Source organism: Synchytrium microbalum (assembly GCF_006535985.1).
Source record: "Synchytrium microbalum strain JEL517 chromosome Unknown SmJEL517_scf0010, whole genome shotgun sequence".
NCBI lineage: Eukaryota > Fungi > Chytridiomycota > Chytridiomycetes > Synchytriales > Synchytriaceae > Synchytrium > Synchytrium microbalum.
The window spans coordinates 163190-191145 of record NW_022158359.1 but is presented as its reverse complement, the minus strand read 5'-3'; the positions used below and the strand labels follow the sequence as shown (position 1 = coordinate 191145).

Genomic DNA, 27956 nt, shown 5'->3' with positions numbered 1-27956 from the left:
CCCCATAACAAGAAACTCGGATTTACAGCACGACTACGAAGAAAGAGAGACGATTAGACGGGCGCTGATAGCATTTAAAGTGCATCGCACTATCTTGTCCAGTAAGTAGACTTGTTTCTAACCGCAATCGTCGAGAATGTTGCAACCACCTCAAATTGTGGAGACAAACATGCGAAGTTGATTTCATTCAGTTCAACCCACCATTAATACATTTTGTTCGCATTTAGGCTTGCAATTCACTTGAAAATTCCTTATACTGGCCTTGTAAATCTGTAGAAGGACGTAGGGGACATTTAAATCATGTCCTCAGTCAACGGTGACCTGATATTATCACCGGCATCAAACCCACAGCTGTCTTCGTCAAGTTATGAAGATCAGTTTGACGCTACATCTCTTTATGGCCAGACGCAATTACCGTCACCAGCATCTGGTCCAATACCCAATCATCAATATCAGTCAGGTTACAACCAATATTACGCCTCTCAAAGCAGTATCTCCCCTACACCAATGGTACTGCCCTCCCAAATGCTATCTACATCGCTACCTACAAACTCATTACACCATATACAAACATCGCAAATGGGTCACAATGCCAACATGATGAATTCTCCACAGGAAGAGATTACAACTATATTTGTAGTAGGTTTTCCTGATGATATGCTAGAACGAGAGTTCCAGAATATGTTTACATTCTGTCCCGGGTTTGAGGCGGCTACTCTTAAAATTCCACCACCAGCTTTATCGTCAAATGCCGACAACGCTGTGTCGCCAACTTCGATTGACGAGAGTGGAAGGAATGGGAGGGGATCTAATGGAGTAACGGTATGAATTAATACGTGAGGGCTCGTCTATGCAAGAAGTTCGAATCGCTCACATTGCTTCCGCTTCACTAAAACACAGATTGGGTTTGCTAAATTCTCGTCGCGATTGGAATCGTTAGAAGCATTAAGGGTATTGAATGGTCGAAAAGTAGATGCAGAAAAGAATTCCATCCTAAAGGCAGAAATGGCCAAAAAGGTAATGGCTAATCAACAGGATGTCATGTTTTTATGATTCAGTGAAACGCACCAGATCGCTCACCTTCGTCAACCAAAATAATATTACAGAATCTGCATACGAAGAGAGGACTGTCTAATGATAATCTAATGATGATGATGACCGGCGCCTCATACAACAGTATGGGTCGAAGATCTACTGTCGCCAACATCTCAAGCAAGGAACTATATGTTGATACCGATTACCAATACGCTCCGCCAATTCCGCGAGATATCTTATCTCAAGTAGACTATCTCGATATTTATCCAGGTGAATCGTCAAGGCTGACTCGATCCGCATCGTCACCTGCACCCTACAACAAGGACGCTGGAAGTGATTCATACAGCGGATTCATGGACGGAGCCACGTCATATGGCAGTGAGATGAGTGGTATGGATTCCGCGACCTCGTCTCGTCCAACATCCATTACAGCTCCTTCGAGTGGAATACGCACTCCGCCATCGCTAATGGAACGATCTTCATATGAACGAGGATATAGTGAAATGATTGACCCAGTAATGATGAATACGCTACTGTCACGCAGTAATGGATCGTCGTCTCAGGCGTCGCCTACATCTGGAGGTCCATCTACGAATGGAAACACTCACAACACTGAACGTCGATTTAGTACAACAACACCGGCTGAAGCATTCGCCAATGGAAGTAGCACCAACGGCAACAATAATACTGCATCTAGTAGTAATAATGGAAGTAGTCAACGTGGGTTTAATTCAGCCTTGTATCAATCGGAATCTCTATTATCGGAACGTATGGCCAATATGAATGGAAATGGTTCTTCTAATTCCACTAGTCAGGCTGGTAGTGGAGCATCATCGTCGCCATCTGGTAATGGTCAAGCGAATGGATTTGCTTCGTATGGAAATACGTCGCTGCCACGATCTGCATCTCTGTCTGATAATGCATCTCGTAACTCTGATCCGCGAGTGACGGATTATCCGCCGTGCAACACCCTGTAAGTTGATTGTGCTGTTATGGGATGTTACGCGTTGACTCCATCTAAGTGTGCATTATCGCTAACTCTGCGACATTCTTTTTTTGCAGTTATGTGGGCAATCTGCCGATGAATACTTCCGAAGAAGAGTTGAGGGCTCTATTTTCTAAATGTGTAGGATATAAACGACTCTGTTTCAGACAGCGTCCAAGTGGTCCATTAACTAAGGCAAGTCAGTCATTACTTTACAAGAATCGTTTTTTTTTTCATCTGTTCACAACAAAGGAGATTTTAACACCAGTTTCAACCCCAATAGGCTGCATCTCCATACCCACAATGCTTTGTCGAGTTTGAAGATGTAGCATGTGCCAATCTAGCACTCCGAGAACTATACGGCAACCCACTATCAAACTCGACCAAGGGTGGTATCCGCCTATCATACTCGAAAAACCCTCTAGGCAAACGATCTACTTCAGATGGCCCCTCATCCACGTCGCCTGTAAACGGTAGTAGCATGTCAGCCATTATGAATGGAATGGCTAATATGAATATGATGAATGCAGTCAATGCCGTCATGTCTAATGGCTTCCCAAACGTACAGGCAGTCAACGGATACCCGATTACACTGTCTATGCCACGTAATGGTTGGAATGCTGCGTCGCCTGGAGGGTCGCTGAATGTCATGAGCCCGCCGTTTGTACCAGCAGGTGAAATGTAAAACACAACAGAAGAGACACATAGTACGTTGGGAGTGAGGGTGGGAGAGAAGTTTGTGGTTTATGGTACTTTCTTTTGGTGGGGATTTTCATTTATATTTGAGTTGTTTTTCTGTAATTTTTTTGTAAGGAAATGGGTGTCGTGACTTTTTTGGTTGAAACCATTCAATCAAACCAAAGGTCCCCCGCAACAACAATTTTTAACGTGTAAAAGAAAAGAAGTGTCTTTCATTCTTCAACCTAAAATAAAACTGTCGCATTTAACCAGTGACCTATTCGTGTGTACTTTTGGGTGGTGGTTGGTTGTTTCCACACAGAACTTGTTGGTGCCAACCTCAAACTTCAGTGTACAACAAAAAGTAGTCAGTCCCTCTTGGTTTGTATGTATGTTTGACTTTTCTTCAGCCAAAAAGGGTCCAGAAAACCGATGGTGCAAACGTCCGTTTCACCCTTCATGCCTTCAATTCCTGGCTAATATCAGCTTTCTTGAAACCTTGAACAGATTACAGCTCAGATTCAAAGACTTGAGATTACGGATTCATCAATTCAAAACAAGCAGTAGAGCAATGCGATGAGCGATTGATCCGGCCAGCTTATACGAGCTGAAGCTCTTCTTGTTGCGTAAGCCTGTTTAATCATGATCCTAGTGATAGGTTGTCGTTGAATGATGCTCACTGTGGCTTGCGATGCGACGATCTGTTGGTCGAAGGTCGTGGAATTCTACCACTATTACTAGCTCATGCCAATGTTTCAATAGATGAAAACGGTCGTTTCACACGATGATGATGGTCCTGGAGCAGGGAACGAATTCGATCTTGGGTGTTGGCACATGTTTGATGTCGTTGATGTACGAGCTCCAGCCTACATAGAATATGAAGGACACAGTTAGTACGCGTCATAATATAGATCCAAACATGATCCAGCTGTTTCGAAGTTCTGAACATGTTCAAAACCACATCCGAACGTTCCATCATTTTAACACATATAGAATACGTGTTTGGACACTCAGGCCAACGACGAGTCGAGAGGAAGACTCACCTCTGAAATTACCAGCAAGCCTTCTCACCTTATCTTCCACGCTGGAAAGCGAGATGACGAGGAACCATCTGCTGCAAAACGTGCCAGCTCACCAGCAAGAATCTTACAAGGGGAAAGCCTAACGTTATATTTTGCTACGGCTATACAAATGAGATTCTTCTTCAACTACAATTTTATCGTGCGCCAGACTTTTCTTCATACGTTGGGAATAATGTTAGTAACAGCAAACCTTCTTATCCTTAGCAGCCTCAACAAACTATCTAACTAACTATATAAACTAGCAAAGAGAGGAATACGACAAGACCCTAATAATCCTAGTATACCACTTCATAAGGTGCCAAGTCACCACCAAATTGATCTGCCAAAAAGTCCCGTAAATCGTCTTGGGACATTGGCTGGCATTGAGTAGATTCAGATCTTTTGCCACCTTGGCTGTGAATACTGTATCCTCTGATTTCGTGGACGCGGTCCAAGTGGCATTCGTCGCCTTTGGTGCATACACATGGGTCTGTTATGGTTGCAATGTAAGAACAAAACGACCTCCCCATTAACACGTAACTCGTAAAGCATACCTTCACGACATTCAACAACACCACTGGACACATAACCATGTCTGACTTCACGTACAAAGGATCTCACAATAACAGTGGTAGTATCATCATGAGACTTGAATATCTTCATCAAGAATCCCAAAAAGTCTTTGAGTGGTTGAGAAGCAGATGATACTGCTGGTTGCTGATGAGTCTTTTTGGCATCCTTGGTCCGTCCAGTGCTACTAGCTTTACCATCATCACACCCATTCAAGTCATATTCGTCCTCATCATCATGATCACAATCATCGTATTCAATAGTAGTTGCTGCAGATGAAGCTGATGATGATGTAGATACAGTTCTCCTCCGAGCTGATCCCTTCTTCCCACTCCCGTTGTTGCCGCTACCGACAGTATGAGTGTGGCGAGGTGGTGATGCTTTCGTCAATGGTGGAGGAGGAGGCATCATATCGCTACTGTTACTACTGGTATCAATTGCTTGTGTATATTCGACCTTGCCAGTAGTTGGATTCTTTTTCGCAATGACTTGGAAGACATCCATGTCTGCAAAGATGACAATGTGGTTGTGGGAAGCGAGGTTTTCTGATATGCTTCTTACGAGTTCTGAGACCGAGTTTGTTGCTGTTGTCTTTGATGGTCTTGGTGTGAGCGTTGTGGTGGTGGCAGTTGAGCTGTGCTTGACCATGATTCTCGTTCCTCGTTGATGTTGATTGTGGGAGTTTGTTGAGATATTTTGCGTGAGTATCTACTTATTTAAAGATGGATTTACAAGGACAAACGATCACCGGTGTGATGTTGAGGGATTCGTGATGTGATGAGGTGTTTGAGACGTGTGGTTATATTATAGGCAAGCAATCACTCTGATGGAGTGAATGATTTTAAATAGCCTAGTTCCCTAGTTCCTATGATCATATTGGTATCTGTCAGTTTCTTTGTCCGGAAGATACGTGATTTCGTCAAGCGAGGAAGATCTCAAGCAGTCAATGAGAATTTCATAAGCTTCATATTACGATGCTGTCCTTGACGTACCTTGGCGCTAGGTCTCAATAAATATAATGACAACTGTACAGGGAAATGTCTTTTTCTCTGTAGTTTCTCAATTCCTGTTAGTTGGAGATGTATCGAGCTCAATGATAGGTGTTTGTTTGCGTGATGAGAGTGATCAGAGACGTTTCTGTAGACAAAGGAGACGATAAACACGCTAGAATAGTTGCTGCAAATGCGATAAATACTACGGAGTCTGCGATGCGTTCGTATATTTTCGCTGTAACTTTAATTCTCAACCCAAGTGGAGTAGCCGCACTTCATGAAAGAATTTCAACCGTCCAGTATCGGGGAACGAGGGCACTATCGCAGATATCGCATACTAGAACTTGGTCTCTACGCGTCAATAGCTACAAATTGCTGATAAACAGGCTTGAAAACGACGTGTCAACACACAACACATGGTGATTACACACGACTCCACACGCAGCTTGGTACATTGTACTTTACACTATATTATATATTACATACTAGCATACCACTCTCGCAACTGTTTCACCCTCGCAGCATATATAGGATTGAGTGACGACCATGGTAACAAGAATGCAAACCTCGAATCACCTGCATTTTTTTGCTTCAGCAGCGATTCAAGCTCTGGATTTCGCGCTACTGCATTAGCAGTCTTTTCCAATACGTCCATTATAATGGCATCTTCTACTTGCGATTGTTGATGTGCTTCTAGATCTACGTATTCAGTTGCAGCAGGTGTTGTGTCTCGCTGTTGCTCTTGTCCATCTACATTAGCCTCCTCTTTACTCTCATTCACAGCTTTATCATCCTCGTTCGTTTCTTCCTCCTCTTCTTCGTCCTCATCATCAGAAGTATACCCAGCAAGCCCCAACTTCATCATATTCTTGACATGCGTGTAATACGGGAACAAGTAATGTCCACTCTCCATAAACCCAAACTCTGGACGTCCAGCTTGCCGAGTCTTTATAACGATTTCGAGCTGTGGTTTACCACTGTCATGTACGATTTTGGCTGTCTTTTCTATTATATCTGCGAGTTGTTGAGTTGGTGGAGGAAGCATGCCTTGTTTGGCTGGTACTTTTAGTTTCACTATTGTTCCGTCTGGAGGAGGTGGGGGCGGTGGAGGTTGTATGGGTTCTTCTAAAGGAGGTGGCGGAATGTATTGGGGAGCAGGGTACTTTGATTTGATGTTGTTGCCTAAGAGACAAGAGTGGTTTGAGTCAGACAATGGACGATGTGTCCAGCGGGGAATCTTGCGTTTGAGTCAAATAATAGACAATGTATCGAACTTAAGAGCACTTCTTTTTGGCATACCTTCACGACCACCTTCTCCTTCATCGCTCTCTCCTTCTTCGTCTTCTTCAACAGGAAGATCCGTCCATCTCTCTTCTTCAGCGAGAGCTTCTTCATCTCTAGCTTTAGGTGAGAGAGGTATATAATCACCACCGTCCAGATCTCGCTCGTTATCGATTAAATGCCGAACGTCGAACCTAAACAAAGAGTCCCAGTTAGTTACGTATGAAGTGAAGCAAAACGGAAACAAAAGTACGTAGGGCTGCATCAAATCGTAGTAAGTACATGTGGTTTCTCTGTTGCAACCGTTCATTAATTCGACGAGTCAGAACGTAATCTGGTTTCAAAGTAATTCATTCTTGAATTCTAATTGGCTCCATCCTTCAAAGCTGAGCTCACATTGGCATCATTTTCAAATGGTCGAAATTTGTTTGTGATCTCTTTTCGTTACCTATCCATGAGATCACCCCGATTCTTCCACTTCTGAAGTCGATCAGTTTCTATACTAGCAGCTACATCATCATCACGAAATAAATGTGCTTCGTATCCGAAAACCAGCAATTCCTCGTCCTCGTTGTTTTTAGCTCGTTTCTTGCCCTTGTTTTGCGTGGACTTGTTGCGACGTTTACGGCTAGAATCAGGTAACGAGTCTCTATCACTGTCATCTTCGTCCGCGTCGCCATAGTAATTGAGCTTGTCCATCCTTGAAGCTAAGCGTTTGTCTTTTCTAACATGTAGAATCGTGCTTATTGGACAAACACGGCAATGACGGCTATAGGGAAAAGAGCATTCATATACGCTCGCATCATGAAAAATCACGCTACAAGACAGTCATCCACAACGTCGTCTACAGAGCCATTTGGTGCACCACCAAAGGCATTGTCTTTTCATGACAGATTTGGACGACCTATTGCATCTGCTCTTGTATGGACTTCATTGACCTTTATTGGAGCTCAGTATGCGTGGATACGGCTTGACTTTGAAGGTTGGTTGCGTTTCTTTGTAGTTAGATGGATGTGCAAAGCAAGCTGACTTTGTCTATCAGAATACCGCAACAAGGAAGAAGAACGTCTATCTCAACTGCAACGTGAAGTTGATCAATGGAAGTCTCTAGCTCTGGAAAAGGAACGGCTGGATGCTGAAAAGAAGAATAAGCCGATAACAAGGAGCTCCTGGTGGCCATTCTAATACCTTTGTATATTATCTTCCAACTAACTTATAATACCAACTCTACTTTGCATCACAACACTGTCTTGATAATGTTTTCTACTTTGCGACACTGCTCCAGACTTTGAGCAGATCACTAAACACTCCAAAAGCGGTGACAGCATCACCAGCACCTGCACCTTGTATGATGAGTGGATTTGGGAATCTTTGGGTAGTAATAGCAATAACATTGTCACTGCCCTTCATGCCGGCAAACGGGTGTGAGGCTGGATATCTATGCCTTAGTGTTAGTACAGGTTGTTTTTATTCCATACAACTCTCGTCAACAAAACAAGCAACACTCACCTCATCAACTTGACAGAACTAGCTCCCTTCGGATCCACAACCCCCACATATCTCAACACCTCACCACCAGCCCTCGCCAAATAATTCAACGCTCTAAAATGATCATCCGAACCAGGCAATTTACTCATAAACTCATCTGCGGTAGGGCACGATCGTAATTCAGTAGGTACAATATTCTCCACATCAAGAGTCTCTAGCGACAAATTCAAGCCAGCTATACGTCCTAATATGACTACTTTTCTGGCCATATCCATTCCGTTGAGATCGTCACGCGGGTCTGGTTCAGTGTATCCTAGCTCTTTGGCACCTTTTACGATTTGTGAGAATGTGGATGATGAGGCTGAGGATGTGGATGAAAAGTTGTTGAAGATGTATGATAGTGTTCCTGAGAATATGCCTTCGACTTTCACGACTTCATCGCCTGTTGCAATCATGTCGTATAGAGTGGATAGGATTGGTAGACCAGCACTAATGTATAAAGTATGTCATGAGATGCTTGTTGCCTTTCAAACAATATGACACTTTGGAGTAGGTCTTTCCTGTCAAACTCACCCAACTGTAGCTTCATGAAAACACAATGCCTTCCCAGACACGTGTATACTTCTAATCTCCTTCCAGACCTTAAAATCACCGGAGAATGCCTTCTTGTTGGGCGTGACAACATGAATGTTCCTCTTCATCCACCCGACATATTTTGACGCAATGTCGGCACTTGCAGTGCAATCCACGATACAACTGGGCCCATTACGAGCCAGATGTTCTTCAAAGATGTGTAAATCTGCTGGTTTGGCTTTTGGGAGTTGCTTCTTCCAGTTCGACAAGTCTAGACCGGGTGTTGATGGTGTAGGAGTGTGAAGTATTAGTTTAGATGTGGATAGTATTGCGATGATGTTGATTTTGGGAGAGCCGTGAGATGCTAGTTGTTCGAGGAGAGCTGTGCCTACGAGTCCGCTACCTATTAGGCCTACATTAATCGACATGTTTGCGGCTACTGTCATCTTCACAAAGTTTTTTTTGTAGTTGTATGACTTTGAAATGGATGAAGAGAGGCATCAACAAAGCATTGAATGTCGCGTAAGATCCATCGATCTAAATCATTTTGAGTTCATTTGGACACGATTTTCTTTGTAAAACACAATCCAGTTCTTTCAAGTTTCTACTTTGTTGAGAGTGAGAAATAGATTTAGTGTGATGCAAGCAAGGTCGAAACCCGCAGCTAGTCAGAAAGCAAGACGCGATTCTCATTTATTTGCACTTCTTAAAACGCTATGTCACCGTCGGAAATTTTCATCCAGACCACCCCACTAACAAACTCAAAAAGAAAAGTGAAACCAATCGCAAGTTGCGCACTTTATAGCCACTATGGAGGTAAGTGAGAGACCCAAAAAGCTAAACATGTGACCTTCGAGGTTCATCTTCCCTTTTTAAATCGTATTTGTCTCCAGGAATCTCCACAAAGTGCTGGAGCGTATCAACTTCCCATTATACCTCTCTCGTTAACACCAACGTCACCATCCACATCTGTCGAACGCTCGTATTTGGGCAGTACTATAAACTCGGATTCCACACTCAAGTCCCCCTCATCTCCCAAAATCACTTCGCCTCTGGTATCTGCGTCCAATAAGGGATCGATACTGGATTCTCGGCATGCATCCTCATCGCCTGTCGACAAGGCATATACGTCTACCGTCGTGGACAGACTAGATAGCCCGCTTACACCCTTATCTTTGGAATTGGTGTTAAATGATGGTGAATTGAGGAGGGCTGGGAGTAAATCAACTTTGAAGAGACAGAGTGAATTGAAGAGGGTAAAATCTCAGGCTTCTGAGGTAAGGACCAAAGCCTGGTTTGGCATTTAGTCATACCGGCAACTTATAGGCTCCTTTTTTGCTCCATGTAGCGGTCGTTGGAAGTGGTGACCAAGGAGAGGTCACGGACAGAGGAAACAGTGAGACGAGTAGCTCCAAACATGATTCAATCTTCAATAAGGATACAGAGGATGTTTAGGAAATTCAGGCAAAAGAAATTGTGAGTCGTGAGGTTTTATTTGCTGCTTTCACAGCAGCAAGCAAAAACAACCGATAGAATACTCAAAATGACGCTAATCAATCTGATACGCATAGGCAAGCAGCCCTGACAAAACTCCAATTTGCACGAACACAAATTGTGCAGGAAATATTCGCAACCGAGGAATCGTATCTCCAGAATCTCAATATGGCTGTCAAGGTGTTCTTAAAACCAATGAGAGCTTTGTTTCTGTCATCTGATGATCGAAAGGTGTCGATAGGTATGTCCCATCTTTGAATTCTATTGGTACGTTTTCGCACGTGGAAGCTAACTCATTTCAACGTCAGGAAAACACGAAATCGATGCTATATTCGCAAACATTGAAGAGATACACACCCATCACACCCAGTTCCTCGCAGAGTTGAGACCAATTATTACATCCTGGTCAGAGACTTCTTTAATATCAGAGCCCTTCTTACAAATGGCAGCTTGGTTGTCTGTATATATTCCTTACTGTAACAATTATGAGACTTCGAGAGAGACTTTGGGTAAGAAGATCGGCGACATTCTTGGTAAGTTTGAGGACATTTGCTGACATAGTCTGTTTCTTTTTTGCCAGAACGGTGTGTGAAACTGAAAGAGTTCGAAGCATTCTTGGATATGGCCGGTGGAATGAAAGTGCTTCATAAACTTGATCTACCGTCGTACCTCATAATGCCGATTCAGAGGATACCTAGATATGAGCTCTTGCTCAAAGTAAGTCAGTTAAGATACTCCAATTGACATCCAGTGGCGAATGCTAACCCGAGCTTTTTTGGCATTGCGTTCTAGGAGCTAATCAAAAACACATGGTGGGACCATCCTGATCTCGTGAATCTCAAACTAGCACAACTCCAAATCCGAGAATCAGCCACCATAATAAATCGAGCCAAAAAGTTTCATCATTCGAGGGATAGGATTGAGACGTTAGTGTCTAAGAATAAGGCCAAGTCATCACTCAAGGTTCGTCTTGAATTCCGAGAACAGTCGGTCATTTTTTTGCTGCTCGAAATTCCTGGCTAAGGTATTCCAAATCAGGATCTTGGAGCTAAATACGTTACAGAGGGTGACATGTTGATTCAATCACTTTTGTGGAAGAAGGCCAAGAAACCTGAACCAGCATACGTGTACCTTTTCGTCGACCAGCTGTGGATAACGGAGAAGGGAAGGAATTCAATGGTCGTGATACAGCTTTGTGACTCGAATCTCGTGCTTCAGCGGAAAGATGGTGATATGTCATCGTCTATGTCATCATCGATTGCTGGAACAAATAAGAGTAAGTGTGCTGTAAAAGATTGCCTGAAAGTGTGACATTCATTCCTCTCAAATCGATCAGTTTTTGCCACTCGTCCATATTTCACGAATCTCACCCCTTTTAAACCAATCTAGGAGAGGACACACTTCTCAGCCCAACATTCTCTCTCCACTACGAAGGCAGCGACCACCTCTTCTTTACCGAAACACCCGAAGCCCGCTCAAACTGGCTGCACGACATCCAAGACGCTCTCGAACTACTCACACACATGGACGCACCTGCATCCGACATTGGAGAACTCCTCGCCATGTCCAGCGAAAACGAATCGCAAGACACAGTTTCAGATGATACCACTGGTGCTGCGGCAGCAGCTCGCTCTTCGGTTGAGACCAGAGATTATACGTCAGCGCTCGCACGAAGTATTTCAAGGAGATGGAGCAGTAAGAATTTATCGGGGAGTGCTAGAAACCCGACGAGTGGGAGAGCGAGTACTGATACGCCACCGTCCACACATTCGAACAATACAAATTCGACAACGTCGACTAGTTCATCGACGAATACACCGTCGCCATTGGCAAATGCTTTTTCGTCACTACATCGGTCACGTTCTGAATCGGCAAGGAAACAGGAGGGAGGACGTCAGGATGGCAGTTCGTCGAGTGAGAATCTTAGTGGAATGTTGAGTAGTACTGGCAGAAAATCACCATCTGGATCATTACAGGACTTGGTTGCTGGATTGGCACGTCGCAGTAAACAATAATTTCTTTTGGAGTGCTCTGTTTGGGGGAGTTTTTGTTGATAAAGTTATGTATTTCGGATCGACAATATATATGGGATAAGAAAATGATGAGCAGAGTAACAAGACAACAGTCAGATCTTCGAGGCCAAGGTATACAGGATTTGTCAAAGTTCAGAGATGTCCATCGTGAACAACTATATTCAAGACGGTTGCGAATGAGCAACCTGCAACTGCAACAAGCGCTTTTTTGCCGACTGCAAGGCCCGAAAATAGTACCTGAAGCAAAGTTTCCTTCAACGACACCCAAGTGAAGGATTCGACTACCACTTTCGCATACTGGGTCAACGGATTTTCCTAAAGCAAAAGAAAAGCCCGGTTTTAATGCAACCTCTTCCCATAAAAGCAAATCCAATTCTACATACCAACAATGATACCATCTTCGGATGCACAGTATGTATGAATCAGGGCGCCAAATAACGAATGTATGTGAGCAATAGGTTCACCCTTCTTGACCCACCTAATAACAGTTGGACAGAGTTGGTGAAACAAGCAAACCAGTCAAATGTATTACCACACAAAAAAACCAACAACAACACCCTGTGCATACGTTGTAATCTCTGGCAAAACCGTCAAGATTCCTCCCCTGTCAGCAAATATCCAATAACTTTTGGAGCAAACCACCGGATGATATTCTGGTAAATCCGGCTCCAAAGGAATCATTTGCAAGTGTGCCAATATGTTGGAGACTCCCAGTAAAGCATTCTTGACGAATCGCTTTTGGAATCGACTTGGATCACCGATTTCGACAGTAATGGCAGCAATTCCTACATGAACTTTCATGAACTTACTGCACTAAAAAAGAATCGAAAGCGTATTGATTACCCAAGTCCATAGCAGCACCTCTCAATGACCCATCAGGAGAAGTGTTGTGGACGATGATTTGAGGATTTTGCAAACTCGCCATTTTGCGTGTCTTTGTGTCAAGCATATTAGCACGGCAATATAAAGAATTGACTCGCCCTTTTGAAGCAGTATGTAAATCAATCAGCCATTCAAATTTTGATATGACTTTTTCTAAAACACCAGTTTAGCAAGTATCAGTAAAAAGTGATTTGAGCTTGACAAATATCACCAAATTCTTATTGTGTGGAGGCGTTTTACCCATGAGATTGAATGCGTAAACTTGTGGCGATGATCCATTCTTCTTGCCAGGCATCACTCGATTCAAATCTGTGCCTTCTGAGAAATGACGTTGGCCACGTAAGAAACCAGGTGTGCTATTTCACGTTGATCGGGATTGTCAGAGGCCAGAGTGTGTGCAACATTGAAAAAAAGCTTTAAAGGAGGGAAAAATGACCTTGAATATGACCATGACATACTTTGCCACAACTACAGCGACAACAGTACCACACAACTGTTTAACGTTGATTTCACGAAATAATCGATGTATAATTGGTATGCCATTCAACTCGTTTCCGTGCTAGGAGAATGTAACAAAAGGAGTCACAACAAGCCAAAGAACAACCGATGCGTTTCAGCACTCTATACCAATGCAGCAGTCATTCCAACAACAGGTCCAGCTTTCATGCCTTTTGCAACAATAACAGGCACTTTATGTGGTTGTCCTGATAATAAGCGGCGGTATGTAAACATGCTAATATCACGGGAGGACCTGTTAGGTACACAGTACGTCTTACCCAATCCGTCTTCGCCAAGTGTTATCCAGAGATAGGATACTTTTCCAGCTGGTAGAACATCCAAATCGAGTACTGGAGTAGTTGGTACGTCCTAGTGATGAGATGAAAAAATATCATCACACTTTCGTGACTTGAAATGATTGTGTTCCACGTCGTGCTTCACTATTGTTATGTAGCTTACAGATTCGACAATGACGAGTGTGTCAGTTGGTTCCAGAGGCATTGTTGGTATGTGTTTTCGCCATTGCTAGTGGTTGCGACAAATAGAAGGAGGTTTTGAGTCTAGTGCATGATCACTCGGTACCAGCAGGTTTTTTTGTCTTACTTGTTGAGCTTGCGATAAGAGCAATTCATCCATTTCCGATTTGGCCTAAAGACGCAAATCAAGTTGAACGCCCTGACTGTAACAGAGAGACGTTTCGCTGCTTGCAACTTACAAACCCATACGTCCCCACCGTTGGCCAGAATACCATTGTATCGCTTCTTTTCATATGCTTGTCGAATTTCTGACAGAAGAATTGGTCTGAGTCGGTGTTCAAGGAGGTTGCCGGGTCATCACTGCGATTGTGCAAAATACCTTGAGAATTTTTTTAAATCCCTAACACGCGATACCAAAAAAACGTTAATGAATATCGAGTAGGGCAATTGCAAAGGCACTCACCTCAAGGTTGGTGTTTACAAACTCATTCTAAAGAATTGCGACAAATCGATAAGAACCACGGTGTTTCACCCAAACCCCAAACAAACTCCCCCACGCACCAGATTTTCAAGCTCTGAAATCAGCTTTGCCATATCTTCCATCCACCCCTCCTGATCCGACTTTGGCATCTCGTCATCCCAAGCTTCCGTCAAGAGCTTCAAGCTTGTTTCTGCTTGATGTTGATGATCCAAATACCAGGTATTGACTTTGACGCATTCCTTGTCTAGTTCATTCCGAAAAGATTCTTGGATTTGGGTAATCAAGTCGACTCCTTCATCGGTTTTGTCTAATGTGTGTGTTTTTGCTTTAATGCTTTAAGCTTGTAATGTATGCCGATGCGTTCCAACCTTTACTGAGTTGGTCAACTAGATCTCCTTCTATGATTCGTTTGAGGCGTCTAGTCAAGTTAAAGGAATAAGTTAAAGGTGTTGTGAATGCGATTCGATCAATGTTAGCTTCCGCCGTGAAACAAGCTTTGCGATTGTGAGATTACCTATAGTCTATGTAATGCGGAGCCCAGTCAGAAATAGACCGAAGAGAGAGCTGCTTGCTAAACTTCATTTTGGGCCAGTTCCTCCCTGTTCACTGTAACCTATCTTGTTTGAGGCAAACTCTTCTTGACTTCTGTTAGCTACAATAAACCATCGCGTAATATTTCTGTGAATATAAGTGGAATTGATAGTGTATTTGAGGAATATGTAATAGGTATAAAAAATTTACAGCGAGGTTTTCATGAGTTCGTATCCCTTGTCAATACCAGCGCTTTGAATCCAAATGCTGTGAAATGTAATACCATTCCAGCTCATTGAAATGCTTCCGTCGCTTGCTCTCGTCCTGTTCTTCGCCTCTTTTACTGTGATAGATCCTTTTGATGCACAGGTCTTTCAGTGAAGGCACTTCGACACATGGATAATACAGCGTTGCCCATCGTGTCCCTATTTGCAGTAAAGGTTAGTCTCACATATCGTGCACAAAGGCGCATAAGCAGATTCCGGCCACACAATTGCCTACCGACATAAAGTGCACTTCCATCACAAGCCCAAACCAATCCGGTCAACTTTTCACATACTCGATCTGTGTCTTCACGTCTGATTTCTCCCGATTCATCAACCTCACTCTTATGCGAGCGATACGAGATTGGTACTATCTGAGTAGACACTGGGCCCTGATTTGCCAAAGCAGGTTCAATGTCAAATACATACAAGACCAAATGCTGAAGAATGACGGCCAAAATATTGGGCCTTGAGGGATGGAATGCGACGGCGAATGTTGGAGCTGAGAAACACCAGGAGAGTCGGGATGTTAGAGAATGACCACAGACCTTCAAACATATAATTGACTTACCAGCACAATCAATCTTGAGAACGACACACTGTCGTCTTGGATCACAGATCAAAACAAATGCATGGCTGTTTGATGAACATGCAAAGACCGAAGAATCAGCAGCCCAAGATACATATTGAGACGAAAATCGTCTGAGGTCTCCAGGCACGTCTTTCTCTAAAACGAGCAATACGTTGAGGGAAAATTCAAAGGAGCTCCAGGCCAATATACTCACTGATGTCAATCCTTTTCATATCCCCTACACGCCAAGATGCATCATCCAGGGATCCAGGCTCAAACCCTTGACTTTCTTCACCTCCCTCATCATCCACATCCATCCATTCATCACCTTCGTCACCATCTTCGAATGTTTCGATATCAACATCCACGTCTTCGTCCTCTAGGTCATCGGCAGCGTCAGACGTCGTGCTGCTCTTCTGAAGAATAGGAGCGCACCATATAGAGCCATGATCTCCAACCGAGGCCAAAAATCGTCCACATGGGCTGATTTTAGAGTCATTTATAGGTATTCTGTCCTTTGGAACCACTTTCTGTCTGGTGACAAGTGGAACTGTGGGGCCTCTATGTTCCGAATGCCTCTGTAGCGGAATGACTACAAACAAACGATGAGAATAAGGGCATCGTGCTAAAAGTTGCGTACTCATTAGTTCATTCTTACTTGTTACAGCAGATGAATTTAGCGACACCACAAGGTAAACTTCGTCCTTGCTTCGGTCATCGTCATCATCTAAACGTCGAATGATCTGGACGCTGTTTACCATACTCAAGATACCAAATCGATGTACAATTATCCAGTGAGGCTCTCCGACCGTGCAGAGTACTTCCAGTTGACCAGTGTCCGTGCCTCGTGCTATATAGCCGTATGCCGAATCAATGCACAGAAGAGTCCCGTTATTCGAGAGCAGATATTGGATATCTTCAGACGGTGGAGTCTCCGGATCCTTTTGATGTATTGATTATCATATTGAAATTTTGAACACAAAAACCACATATGCAACACCGACTTGCCATGAAATAAGTTTTAGGCCGATACTTGATAAATCGCCTCAAGTCACTGAGCGATTCTTTAGAGGGTCCCAGTAAAGAATAACGGAAAAAATTGCTCATTGGTTGTTGAGCGTATATCACTCGTGTCTCTTCACCACGGTTGACAATTTTCATGGCTAGTTCAGGACCCAAAGATATCGAGTTTGCACATTCGAAATGTGCGGTATAGGCTGGATTACTACAGAACATGTACCTATACAAGGGCGTGATTTTTTTGTCAAGGTCTTTGCACGAGCTTAGACGATTCTGAAAGATCGAGCGTACGGTAAGCCTCGTCCAGTTCTAAGAATAGCATAATTTGGAGTAGGTTTAGTTTGCTGTACTGCTGCTTGTAGCCTACAAAACAACAATTTAGTAAACGTTTCCATTCAATGCTGCCAATGGTCTCACTGAGTCCCATCGATGAGACGGTCGGAAGAGCCTTCGTGATCTAACACAGTAGTTCTAGGTTTGATTTCAAGGTCGTATATATCAGACTGGGTGTCATCATATTGGACTGATCCTCGTTTCGTTAATGTTGGTGCAAATGGGGTAATTTCAGTTCGCCAACCTTCCCATTCCCGGTTGTACACTCTATATAGCTCTTCTTCCTCATACTCTTCTTCTGAGTCTGTATCGAGATTCATCGCAACAACAAAGATCGCGAGTCCTAAAATCGAGAGCTAGAGTTGTGATATATATGATACAAAACTGACTACAAACTTAATTACGTTGAGGCCTGTTTAACGGTTGTTCTTCTTCTTCTGCAACAACGACATCATCTTGTCGTTGCGCGTCTTCGTAGTGTGGGCGGTCGTCCTCAAGATCACTATCGACATCTCCATCGATAGCGAATATGACCTCTGGAGGCACGTCTCCTCCTCCTCCTTCTTCAAGGTCTTTCGGGCCTTCATAAGGCGGTAATGGCTCATTGTCATCCTCATTTTGGCGTCTCAAGCTGGTTAATTGTATATAACGACTCCTATATGCTTCAGAATACAGGTTTTGATTTAGAGATTTCAGGCTGGCCGACACCCATATCACCAGTAGTGCAAGGAATATTATGGCGAGAGCTCCATAAAAATAATGAGGTTTTCCGTCGCTGTATACATGTTCAGATACTATGAATCCGTCTAGGGGACAGTCCATGGGCAGCATCGTATTACATGTTTGAGGGCTGCAGGTATTGTTTGAGTTGAAAGATCCAGCGTACGTCGGTATACATGTTTGACCGGATTCACAGCAATAGCATCTGCAATCAACGACACTATGGGTAAAATGTGTCAGCGAGAATTGGAGGTGCGAGGGATTCAGTACAAATCATCTGCCAAGCAAAAGAGGCTAAAGCTCATAGATAGAAAGCATTCTGTTCACAATCAGAGAACTAGAGAAGCTGTTGTAGTGGATAGCCAGCTACTGTCCTCTCAATGATTCTGAATGTGATCCACTCCAACTTGTTTCAATACTGATGTCAAGCTTACAAGTTTTGCCAAGCTGCAGCCATAACCGCAAGCGCTCAGATTAAGACGAGTGTGAGGTATCAGATTGTCTATAGACTATCCGCAACCAATAGTGCGATTGAAATTTGACAGTGGGTTTCAGCTTTGCTGACAAAAGGCCACGAATTTAGCTAGGAAACTACCAGTTAGAAGGTGAGAGCTCCTATTTATTCTTGCAGGGAGTCGGAGGGAGAGCCTTACCTTATGTAGACTTTTAAGTAAATCAAAGAGAGCACGGAAGTTGTGTTGTTTGTGTGGTGGAACCGAAACAAATGATCAGGATAAATGACGACGCTTCCCGGAGCTAATCGAATTTTATCAAAGTTCGTGGACGTGATCTTTCACCATGTCGATTACTTACAAGTCTTCAAATTGAGTACATCAGATCTACATCAACACCGTAAGACCAAAACCACGATCGGACTCACTTGCAACGCGGCTTCGCTGACCTGGTTGGATGAAATGTTTCCGTATGTGGAAGTATCTGGTCCTCCTTTTGAGCGAGGAAGACAGTATGGAGCTCAAGTTCCGGAACTCATATCAAAGTGCATCATGTTTTGTAAGTCGTACCCAGATCTTCCTTCGTACAATTCGGTATGTCACTAAGACCACATTCATCAACCAGATGCCACCCTGTTCTCTGTCAAGTGTGGTCTGAATTGGGAGGAAGCTATGCTGAAGGCTACGACGTACATACCAGTCATACAAAAGTTCTCTCCCGACCTCCTTGACGAAATAAAAGGAATCGCAGCCGGCTCTAATCAACCATTTGAGAGCATCCTGGCTCTGAATGTAAGAACTGAGTTATTGGCTGGTGTTGGGACGAGTGCAACACGGCATCCAAACTCTCAACAAGCATTGGAGAAGAACAAATCCAAAGGTCTTATTGCCATGGAATTCGCAATGGAATGCACCGCATTTGCTACAATTGGTAAACCCACCATTCTAGCTCAAAACTGGGACTGGTTTGGAGGTTAGTGCTATGACCCGAGATGTTTAAGTTGACCTTTCGAGGGAAACATAACAGTGATCTTGACCATTGAATTGGATGTATTTAGAGCAACGTAACCAGTGCATCATGCTTCGCGTCCTACCTCACGGCAAGGAACCAGAAGTCATATGTGTGGCAGAAGCTGGGATGCTCGTGAAGACTGGGATGAACAAGTCTTTAGGTATGGAAATCATCGTTCTTAATACTGTATTTTCATATTGTCGCATTGTTTTTCTGGTTCTGGGTCTGTTTGCCAACACTTTGAAGTATTTAGGTGTAACGCTCAATATCCTGTCCACTACAATGGATGGAGCATCAGGACCTGGTTTGCCAGTGCACATTGCCCTACGTGCCATCTTGCAACGTCAGAGTGTCGCAGAAGCCAGAAAATATTTGAGTCGGCATACATCTGGAGGTGCGTCCTCATGCATAACTGTCGCTGATGCTACTAGCTTCTTGTGGTGAGACTGAACAAATTTACTGCAACACACATCAGATACTTACATTGTTAAAACGAAGTGCTGAGATGACGCCAGCTGGTGCCGAGTTTGTGACACCAATGGGTGATTTGTCCGTAGTGCACACGAATCATCTGCTAGGCAAGACATCAGGTACCATAGAAGCCATTGCAAAAGACAGCCCATTATCAAACACAGTGCCTCGTTATGAAAAGGCAAAGTCCATCATTCAGGCAGCGGGCGATATGGACGCCAACTCTGCTCAAAAATTGTTACGAGACACTTCTGAAGGACATTTCAGGTGCGATGCAGAGATATGTCCCACATGAATTAATTTGATACTCCTCAAAAGATTGACTGTTTTTTTTAGCATTTGCGTAAGGCCAAATCCAGCGAGACCTGCAATAAATAAAATGGAAAGTGTCTTTTCGATCGTTATGGATATATCTAACAAGAAGATGTGGGTTGCAGCTGGAAGACCAGATACAACTGACTTTGAAGAGTTCGGTCTGCATGAGAATGAAACAAGGGCATCTCGTTGAAAGTGTGAATGATGGTAGTTCTTCTTGGTTTGAATAGTGTATTTGTGCTGATACAGCAATATAATTATAGCATGATTGCTTTGAATCTACAATGGTACCGCCTACAACTTTGTTACAATGGCGTAATACCATGTACTTATGAGATAGATGACAATACGACAGCTATGTTACAGGCTCGATGCCATGTACACCAATTTGGTATATACAAGCATGATCAGCCCCGTGATTACTCTTGACAACCAGCTTGACGATATTTATAGGTTGCAATACAAATCTAGATGTCAACAGCGGGAAGAATTGATCTCCACCAACAGAACCATCATATTCAAAGTCTCCCACCCACACCAAATCATCAGCAGAATCTTCATTAAATCGTTGCTCGGCTCCAACCTTGATTTGAAAGCTTCTTACAGCTGATCCCATTCCTAGACCAACATTACGTGTATCTGTGGTATCTGAGAAAGCTATAGCCTTTGTGAGATGATATACAGTAATATATTTTGGATGTATGGCTCGAGACAAACGAATTCCTATAGACCTTTCAGCAGTCGCGTCGACATCCGTATTCATGGCCATTGCCCAGCAGTTCCCAGCTTCTAGATGAGAGTCTATTGCTACACGTGGCGGCCTTCCTGGATATATAACGATATTTACTAGTCGATACAAGGCAGACAAGAGCGACGATCTGGGTGTGGTTGAGTACGATGCAGACGTCAACGATGGAATTATACGTGCACCCGTAGCATAGAGTGCATAGTTTGGCATTGGGTGAAATAATACAGGAGATAGCCAGTGGGATACGTCGTTGTTGGGATCAGTAGTAACTGACTTCGTTACTCGTACTGCCAGGTCAGCACTAGCTACTACAGATAGGTTCCGAGATACATTCTGATACTCGTGCAATCTCTCTAGCTCATCCCATTTCAAAGTAAAATTCGATTGCGACCAATTAATTGTTCGTGGTGCACATGTTGCAAATGGAAATGTTGCTGATGATGAGTTAGTGATGGCATCGATACCAGCCGAGTCGACTGAAATATCCGCGTTTTCGAATAAGGCATTCAATGACATGTAAGTAGAGCCATGGTGAGAGAGGAAGCAACACAATGTAAAGGCTGTAGCTGCTGTGACAATGGCCAGACACTTTTGGATCGTAACTCTATCGATATCGCCGCCATGGGAATGATCATAAATAATACAAATTTCCAATAGGCTAATAGTGTCGTCCATCTCCTTCATCTCAGTCATTCTGTTTAGACGGGTTAATGCTCGCAAGCAACAATAGTATTCTCTAAGAGAGCACAATCTGAATCAAATAGAATATGAAAGGTACCTGGCAAATGTGTTCTGGAAAATATACTAAAGCTGTTACATGATGAACGATTCAGTCTAGTATGCTCAAAATGTTCAACATTCATGCCTCCGAAAAACTGCCATATGGACATCAATTAGACCCTATCGTCCTATGCGCTGCATGATGAAACCGGCATAATAATGCATAATGCATTATGCTCAGCGTAAAGAATCCATATCAACATCTATATCGCTGTTCTTCAACACAATCCAACTCACCGGCTTGCTTCTAGGTATACAGGTCTAGGCCCTGGAACACACACACGATGCGTCAGGTTTTTAAAATGGAGCAACACTCCACAATAGATCGAATAGCAGTTCTGGCAAGGTGGCTGGCGTCTGGATGTTGATCAATGAGTCAATGAGTCAAGCAGGCTCTTTGTGAATTCTTTAATCTCGATCGACCACCGGCCACAACGCTGAAAATTGGATGTTCATGGCACAGCAGGCAGCTTTTGTACACAATAAACGACACAGGGATCATTGCAATTATAAATAAATATCGATGTTTGGCTCAACATGGCCGTTCTTCGCAGGAGATTTGTGCTGGAATGCGGTTTGCGTACAAACTGGAAAAAAGTTGAGACAAACGTGCAACAAGCAACAAACGTGTATTGCGACGGGTCAACCGTCTAGATAAAGTCACAATCATGTACCAGAGCTGATGATCTTACCTTGGATCGTATTATCCTGGCCAATTAATCGGATAAAAGGTGGACTGTGTGATATCAGACCAAAATTCGGCAAATTATGATGCATGATGCTACATCGAGCGAATCGAACAGTCGAACGATCACACACATATTATATGCAGCATGAGTCTCGTTGGGTCTCCTGGACCGGTCGTTTTGTTCTAGTGCGAATTCCTACGATCTATCCGACTTGGATTTAGGCAAAGCCGTACCCGGTCAAACCGAAGCCACGATTGCAGATCCGTTGACTAGAGTCATAATCAAACAGGCTACTGACGCATCGTCACCTCCCGTCCGAGGCAGTCATAGATGGCGTAGCGGGGCACTACAACGAACGCAAACAATTCTTGGAGCCTCCGAACGTTTGATAGATTGATACATCAAGCTGCGAAAAACGTTTAACGGCTGTACATTTCTTGCATCGTGGCCTCCTTTCTCGATGCTCAAAGCTGGCGATCTCAATCCTGCTTGCAAGGTATGCATCGAAACAAGTTACACATTCTGCATATTGTCATGAAATGGAGCTATTTGCAAGCGTCCCTTGATCACGCAATTTCCTGCATCGTTTGTTTCCACAAGTCGATCTGATCCGGAAAGCGATGATCTGCACCCAGTACTACCAACATTTCGTTAATCACTCCTTATTCCTGTAGTTTTGCCAACAACATGGTCTCCAATGTGAACCACTGAATGAGAAGATCTGCAATACATGCTTTACATTTGGTATATTGAACGAGGATTGTGGAATTCTCGGAGGAGCGGTCGCTCAGAAGCCTTTACAGGTGTTGGAAGACGAGAGACCTCTCGTTGAGGCCACTCTGATCCAACATTTTTTTGAAAAGAGGCTGCCTTTCCTGTCATACGACTTGATTCATCGGTCTGAATTATTTACGGAGCATTCTGGAGGCTCAACGCTAGGTAATATCGAGTCTGCGTCGAAGCATCTTGATGGAATGCATACTAACCACCAACATGTAGTTCCGGCAACCGCCCTGCCACGTGAGTTTGACTTTACTCAAGATGTGTGTCGACACATGTTTCTACTAGTGCTGAACTTGTTTTTGTACAGGGCACCTCTTTGATGCCATATGCTCCCTGTCGGTGCTGTCTTGCGATAGCTTTGCCGGAGTTTCCAGGCAGCAAAGAGCGGCATGGGCTGACGATTTCGCTCAGAGAGTATGTCACAATACCCATCCGTTTGATGTTGAGTTGCACATTGTGAAGTCTATCTAAGTCTCTTATGATGTATGCGTAGTCTTGTACAGGAATCGCATCACTCGTTGCTGCTGATCTACAGCTGATGCGATCCCTTCACATCTTGTCTATACAGTCCGTCGTCACTGGAAACACTGCCAAAGCCGTCAGGTATGCGCATGGACATCCTTGTCTCATTTCACTGTGATCAAACTTGATAGCAGCAATTTCCTAGCTTCCTGTTAGATGCCATCAAAGTTGGAAAAGACTTGGGCTTTGACTCAGTCAGGGATACAACTCATCCAGAGATGTCTCAGAACGCTATAAGATGCTGGTGCTCGATTATAATGGCAGAAAATATTATGAGCACAGCCACAAACTCCAAGTCGATGAACAAGCTTAATCCCCACTATCTCAGATCAGTAAAGTCGGAATGGAATTGGGATGTCGCTAACGGCGTCACAATGTGGAAGTTTTTGCCGGACAAGACTTTTGTTCCGTTTGTACCGATACATGACATGATTCAAGTTTGGAGAACGGTTGGTGTCCTCCTTTGCAAGTTTCACTCCTATCGACTGCTAATGCTATATATAATTAGGTCATGCCGTTTGTTTTTACACTATCAACGCGTAAAAGCCCAGAAGAAAGCAAGTCTTTTGAAATGAACTACTTTCGCTCATTGCCGGCAATGGAGGTATGAACCGCAATCTTGCACTTTACGGCTAAGTGAGCAGCCATTTCAACGACATATGCAACCTAGACGGAAATAAATCGTTTCTTCCAGAACTTGCCTGAATGGGTTCGCTCTGCTGGAAAGCCTGGAACTGTGTTTGGATTCTCAAGCTTTTCGAAAGAGCCAGTGTCGTATTTGGCTATATACTTGCTAGTCGCTCATGAACTGATGACAACAGCGCTCTATTTTCCTGCTGTAGTACTGAGTGCGCCTGGTCAAAACGATTCTGGCCCGGTAGCTGTAGCAGTGATTAAGAAATCATTGAGTCGATTGGCTTATTATTTGGGTCCTCACTTGGCTGCATATCCAGAGATAAAGAGGTGTCTGGCTTCTCTATCGACATTTCTTTATGTTTCTGGTGTAGCTAGTATTGGTGAGTGAATTCTTTGGTATTGATGAACGTTAGATTCCGGGATATTGGGCACTCATGACTCAACCATATCTTTAGCATTACGATGTCTATACCCTGAAGAACGCCGTTTAGAGTCACAAACAGACTTTTCGGCAGAGATGGTTATTATTGACACTCTAACTGGTAAGTTGCCCACAACATTGACACAACAGCAGGCTTTTTAAGTAACGGTTTGTTCTCTCTTAGAATGGAGTCATACAATGAGCAACGTCACTCAGCATGTGATTGCACTGCAGAAACTCAGAGCGACCATCGAAGAGTCGGCAGTTGAATTGTTAGAGATGTTTCATCAGGGTTTCAGGCCGCCGTCTTAGATAAGATAGTAGAATAGATGATTTTAGGATGTAGTTATCTATATTTCGCATACTCGTCGTTCCTTGAACATAACCATATCATTATCCAATAATAAATGTTTGTTGATATTCGATGGTCTGGTTTTGGTGTTTGAGCAATGACGCAAATCGTTAACCCTTCACAAAGAGAACTCGGAGCTAGGTCGTCTGATCAGTACATCTGCCAAACTGTAGTGCAGTTGTGATTGGTAAGCGTAAAACGCAAGACTGAAGTAGATGATTGGGTGCTTTTTCGAAAGAAAGGCAATCTCAGCTTTCAAACACCCACGATTTGAACAGCTCGCAAAGGAAAGCCAACACATTGCTTAGACCACCAATCCCATTCTTACAGTACACTGACTCGTCAAGGTAATGCGATCTACTTTGAACCGGGACTCTTGCTGTTTTGAGGTTTTGGTCACTAAAACACTTTTACACTTCAAACGCTTCGTAGCAAGAACCATGATCACCAACGGAGAAGAACCTTTTGAACTAGTTGATGTTACAGAAGATGAAGTCACTTACGTGTACGGGCTTCCGCAAGCCGTTCCTGCACCACCACCCTTTCCAATCCAAAAATTAAGGAAGGTTAAGAAGCCCGTAGAGAAATCCATCAAAATCAACTACTCGGATGTCGTCGAAGAACTGAAATGCGCACTCCAACGCCGTGAAATTGCCAAGGAGAATCATCTTATGACGATCCCGATCGTAATCACTGAATACAAGGACCAAGTAGTGGTAACTAGGTCTTCGTACTCAGGACAAGTCAATAGTAGGCCATCATCCTCAACACAGGTGAGCTCACCACCAGTGGTGCCTTCTGTAATTGAGAGTGCTACTTCAGATGTCGGGGTTACTACCTTGCCTATTGTGGTCGCTACTGCTGAAATCTCAACTGGCATGTTTGAGAACGTACATACTCAGGTTGACGCGAGCTCAGTCGCTAAGGTCGATGGGGTTACGTCTACAGTAAGTTCATACTCCTCTTCTTTTACCAGTGAATATGTCGCTTGCAACGGGCTTACACCGGATCTTAGGATGACCGTAAATTCTTGGCTCTTGAAATGACTGTGGAGGCTTTGACTAAGAGGTTACATGAACTTGTCAAGGAAAACGCAGTACTTAAAGCTACGTTGGAGACTGATGCCATGATTCGCAATGCAATGACTCGCACCAGGCCACAATCTGTTGCTTAAAAACATAGAGCGCAGACAGAAGAGTGTAAATAGACTGTAAATATGAGATTTCTGTCATCTATAGTTAGCTGTACAATAAATTATCTGGTTTATAATTTCACATTTGCAATGCATTTAGGCTCATCGTTCTGAAGCATATGTAACTCAAGACAATGAGCATCAATTCCAAGACCAACACTAACATCCATCACAATGGAGTACTCAGCTCTTCCCTAAACTAGCAAAAACCTCGGGTGTCGTCCACACTTTGACTACTCCATCAATGCTTCCAGATACAGCAACTGGCATTTTGGGTGCATAGGCTATAGCCGACACGACCCTATCGTGCCCTTTTAGTATACGGACTAGACTACCATCAACCAAATCCCATATGACGATTCTTCCGTCTTCGCTTCCACTCAATATATAAGCATCTGTGTGAGAGAGGCAACTAGTGACACGGTACTCCTTGTTGAGATGTCCTTTATACCTGTAATGCGATTGATTGAGTTAGCTGGTTTTGAATTGTCATCTACTCTTGTTTGCCAATGTTTTGAATACTCGTTAAGAACTTGTCCATTGTCCTTGTCCATGAGTCTCACAGTAGAGTCCAATGTACTGATGAGCAGACAGTTCTTGTCGTTCGAGTAGCAGACCGAAGTTACAGGCTCTGTTCAGTGATGCGATTTAGATTTAAGCCACCGGCAAAAAACCAGATCGAGAGTAGCAACACTTACGACCAATGTCATCAGCAGTGACTCTTCCTGCTCGAATATCATACACTCTGAGTTTACCATCTACGGAACTGTTTAAGGAATTATATTAAATCCAGTAACGACCATTCATATCCACCGATTCAACACCTACGCAACAGCAATCTCATGGCCAGACACTTGAAGAGACATGATGTCATCTTTAGCTTCTTCCATGACTTGCACAGGTAGTCTGGTCTGTGCTCGACAATCCCAGACACGTACAGTAGCATCATACGAGCCAGACACAACGACAGTGGCATCCTGATTGAAGTCGACACAATTTATACGTTGATGATGGCCCGTAAAGCGTCGAATGGGTTTGCCAGTGCCCACGTCCCATAAAAAGACTTGTTTATCAGCACTTCCTGAAGCAAATCGAGAATTATCTGCCGACCTAAGGATGTCAGGGACAAGCAACAAAATGTCAGATGAATGTTGTCAACATGTGCAGTTCCAGAAGACTATAGACTCCAGTAACGCTTACACGCAGATTCCAAACACGTCGCGACCATGTCCCGAATAAGTCTTGATGCATAGTCCCTTGAGGGGATTCCATAAACGAACAGTCTTGTCTGCACATGCTGTGAGGACATATTCGCCATCCTTGTTGAATTTTATGTAATGAACTGGACCTCCATGGCCTTGCAATACTCGGAGCTCTCTAGAAGGAAGCTTGTCCAGGGACATCTCTTGCTGAGAGCTATGGCTTGCTAATTGTCTGAACGCGAGACAGACGTACGCAAGATAGACAAGCGCAAGTCTGGGTAAGTAGCGCATATTCACGTGTATTCTAACCGTCTCAATATGAAGGCTAACTTTGAAGATACTTGCTAAACTATTGCAAGTTGGCATGGTCAACGCCAACGAACATTACGGTGTAGAACCTACTCTTAACCAAATGG

The 27956-nt window shown here is 43.6% G+C and overlaps 5 protein-coding genes across 5 annotated transcripts; 1 reads left to right on the top strand and 4 right to left on the bottom strand.

Annotated features, from left to right (window-relative positions):
- Positions 1 to 300: 300 nt before the first annotated feature.
- Positions 301 to 2705, top strand: SmJEL517_g02398 (uncharacterized protein; the record flags this gene model as incomplete). Its single annotated transcript, XM_031168326.1, has 5 exons — positions 301 to 822; positions 901 to 1017; positions 1107 to 2008; positions 2098 to 2161; positions 2304 to 2705. 5 exons carry the CDS (start codon positions 301 to 303, stop codon positions 2703 to 2705), a joined length of 2007 nt encoding a protein of 668 aa, XP_031025629.1.
- Positions 2706 to 5799: 3094 nt separating this feature from the next.
- On the bottom strand, positions 5800 to 7301 carry SmJEL517_g02397 (uncharacterized protein; the record flags this gene model as incomplete). Its single annotated transcript, XM_031168325.1, has 3 exons — positions 5800 to 6503; positions 6621 to 6796; positions 7051 to 7301. The coding sequence occupies 3 exons, from the start codon at positions 7299 to 7301 to the stop codon at positions 5800 to 5802; spliced, it is 1131 nt and encodes a 376-aa protein (XP_031025632.1).
- A 564-nt stretch (positions 7302 to 7865) lies between these two features.
- HOM6 (homoserine dehydrogenase) lies at positions 7866 to 9091 on the bottom strand (the record flags this gene model as incomplete). Its single annotated transcript, XM_031168324.1, has 3 exons — positions 7866 to 8040; positions 8112 to 8579; positions 8664 to 9091. 3 exons carry the CDS (start codon positions 9089 to 9091, stop codon positions 7866 to 7868), a joined length of 1071 nt encoding a protein of 356 aa, XP_031025633.1.
- Positions 9092 to 12322: 3231 nt separating this feature from the next.
- SmJEL517_g02395 (uncharacterized protein) lies at positions 12323 to 18076 on the bottom strand (the record flags this gene model as incomplete). The annotated part of the gene is made up of 25 exons (XM_031168323.1): positions 12323 to 12345; positions 12428 to 12505; positions 12574 to 12668; positions 12759 to 12975; positions 13034 to 13225; positions 13313 to 13428; positions 13531 to 13631; positions 13700 to 13776; positions 13849 to 13939; positions 14030 to 14095; positions 14174 to 14218; positions 14286 to 14354; positions 14426 to 14446; positions 14510 to 14536; positions 14608 to 14834; positions 14896 to 14945; positions 15426 to 15483; positions 15560 to 15823; positions 15893 to 16048; positions 16107 to 16484; positions 16551 to 16833; positions 17021 to 17132; positions 17204 to 17275; positions 17330 to 17588; positions 17650 to 18076. The coding sequence occupies 25 exons, from the start codon at positions 18074 to 18076 to the stop codon at positions 12323 to 12325; spliced, it is 3504 nt and encodes a 1167-aa protein (XP_031025630.1).
- Positions 18077 to 26521: 8445 nt separating this feature from the next.
- Positions 26522 to 27741, bottom strand: SmJEL517_g02394 (uncharacterized protein; the record flags this gene model as incomplete). Its single annotated transcript, XM_031168322.1, has 5 exons — positions 26522 to 26789; positions 26861 to 26969; positions 27037 to 27104; positions 27167 to 27448; positions 27539 to 27741. The coding sequence occupies 5 exons, from the start codon at positions 27739 to 27741 to the stop codon at positions 26522 to 26524; spliced, it is 930 nt and encodes a 309-aa protein (XP_031025631.1).
- Between the last annotated feature and the right edge of the window lie 215 nt (positions 27742 to 27956).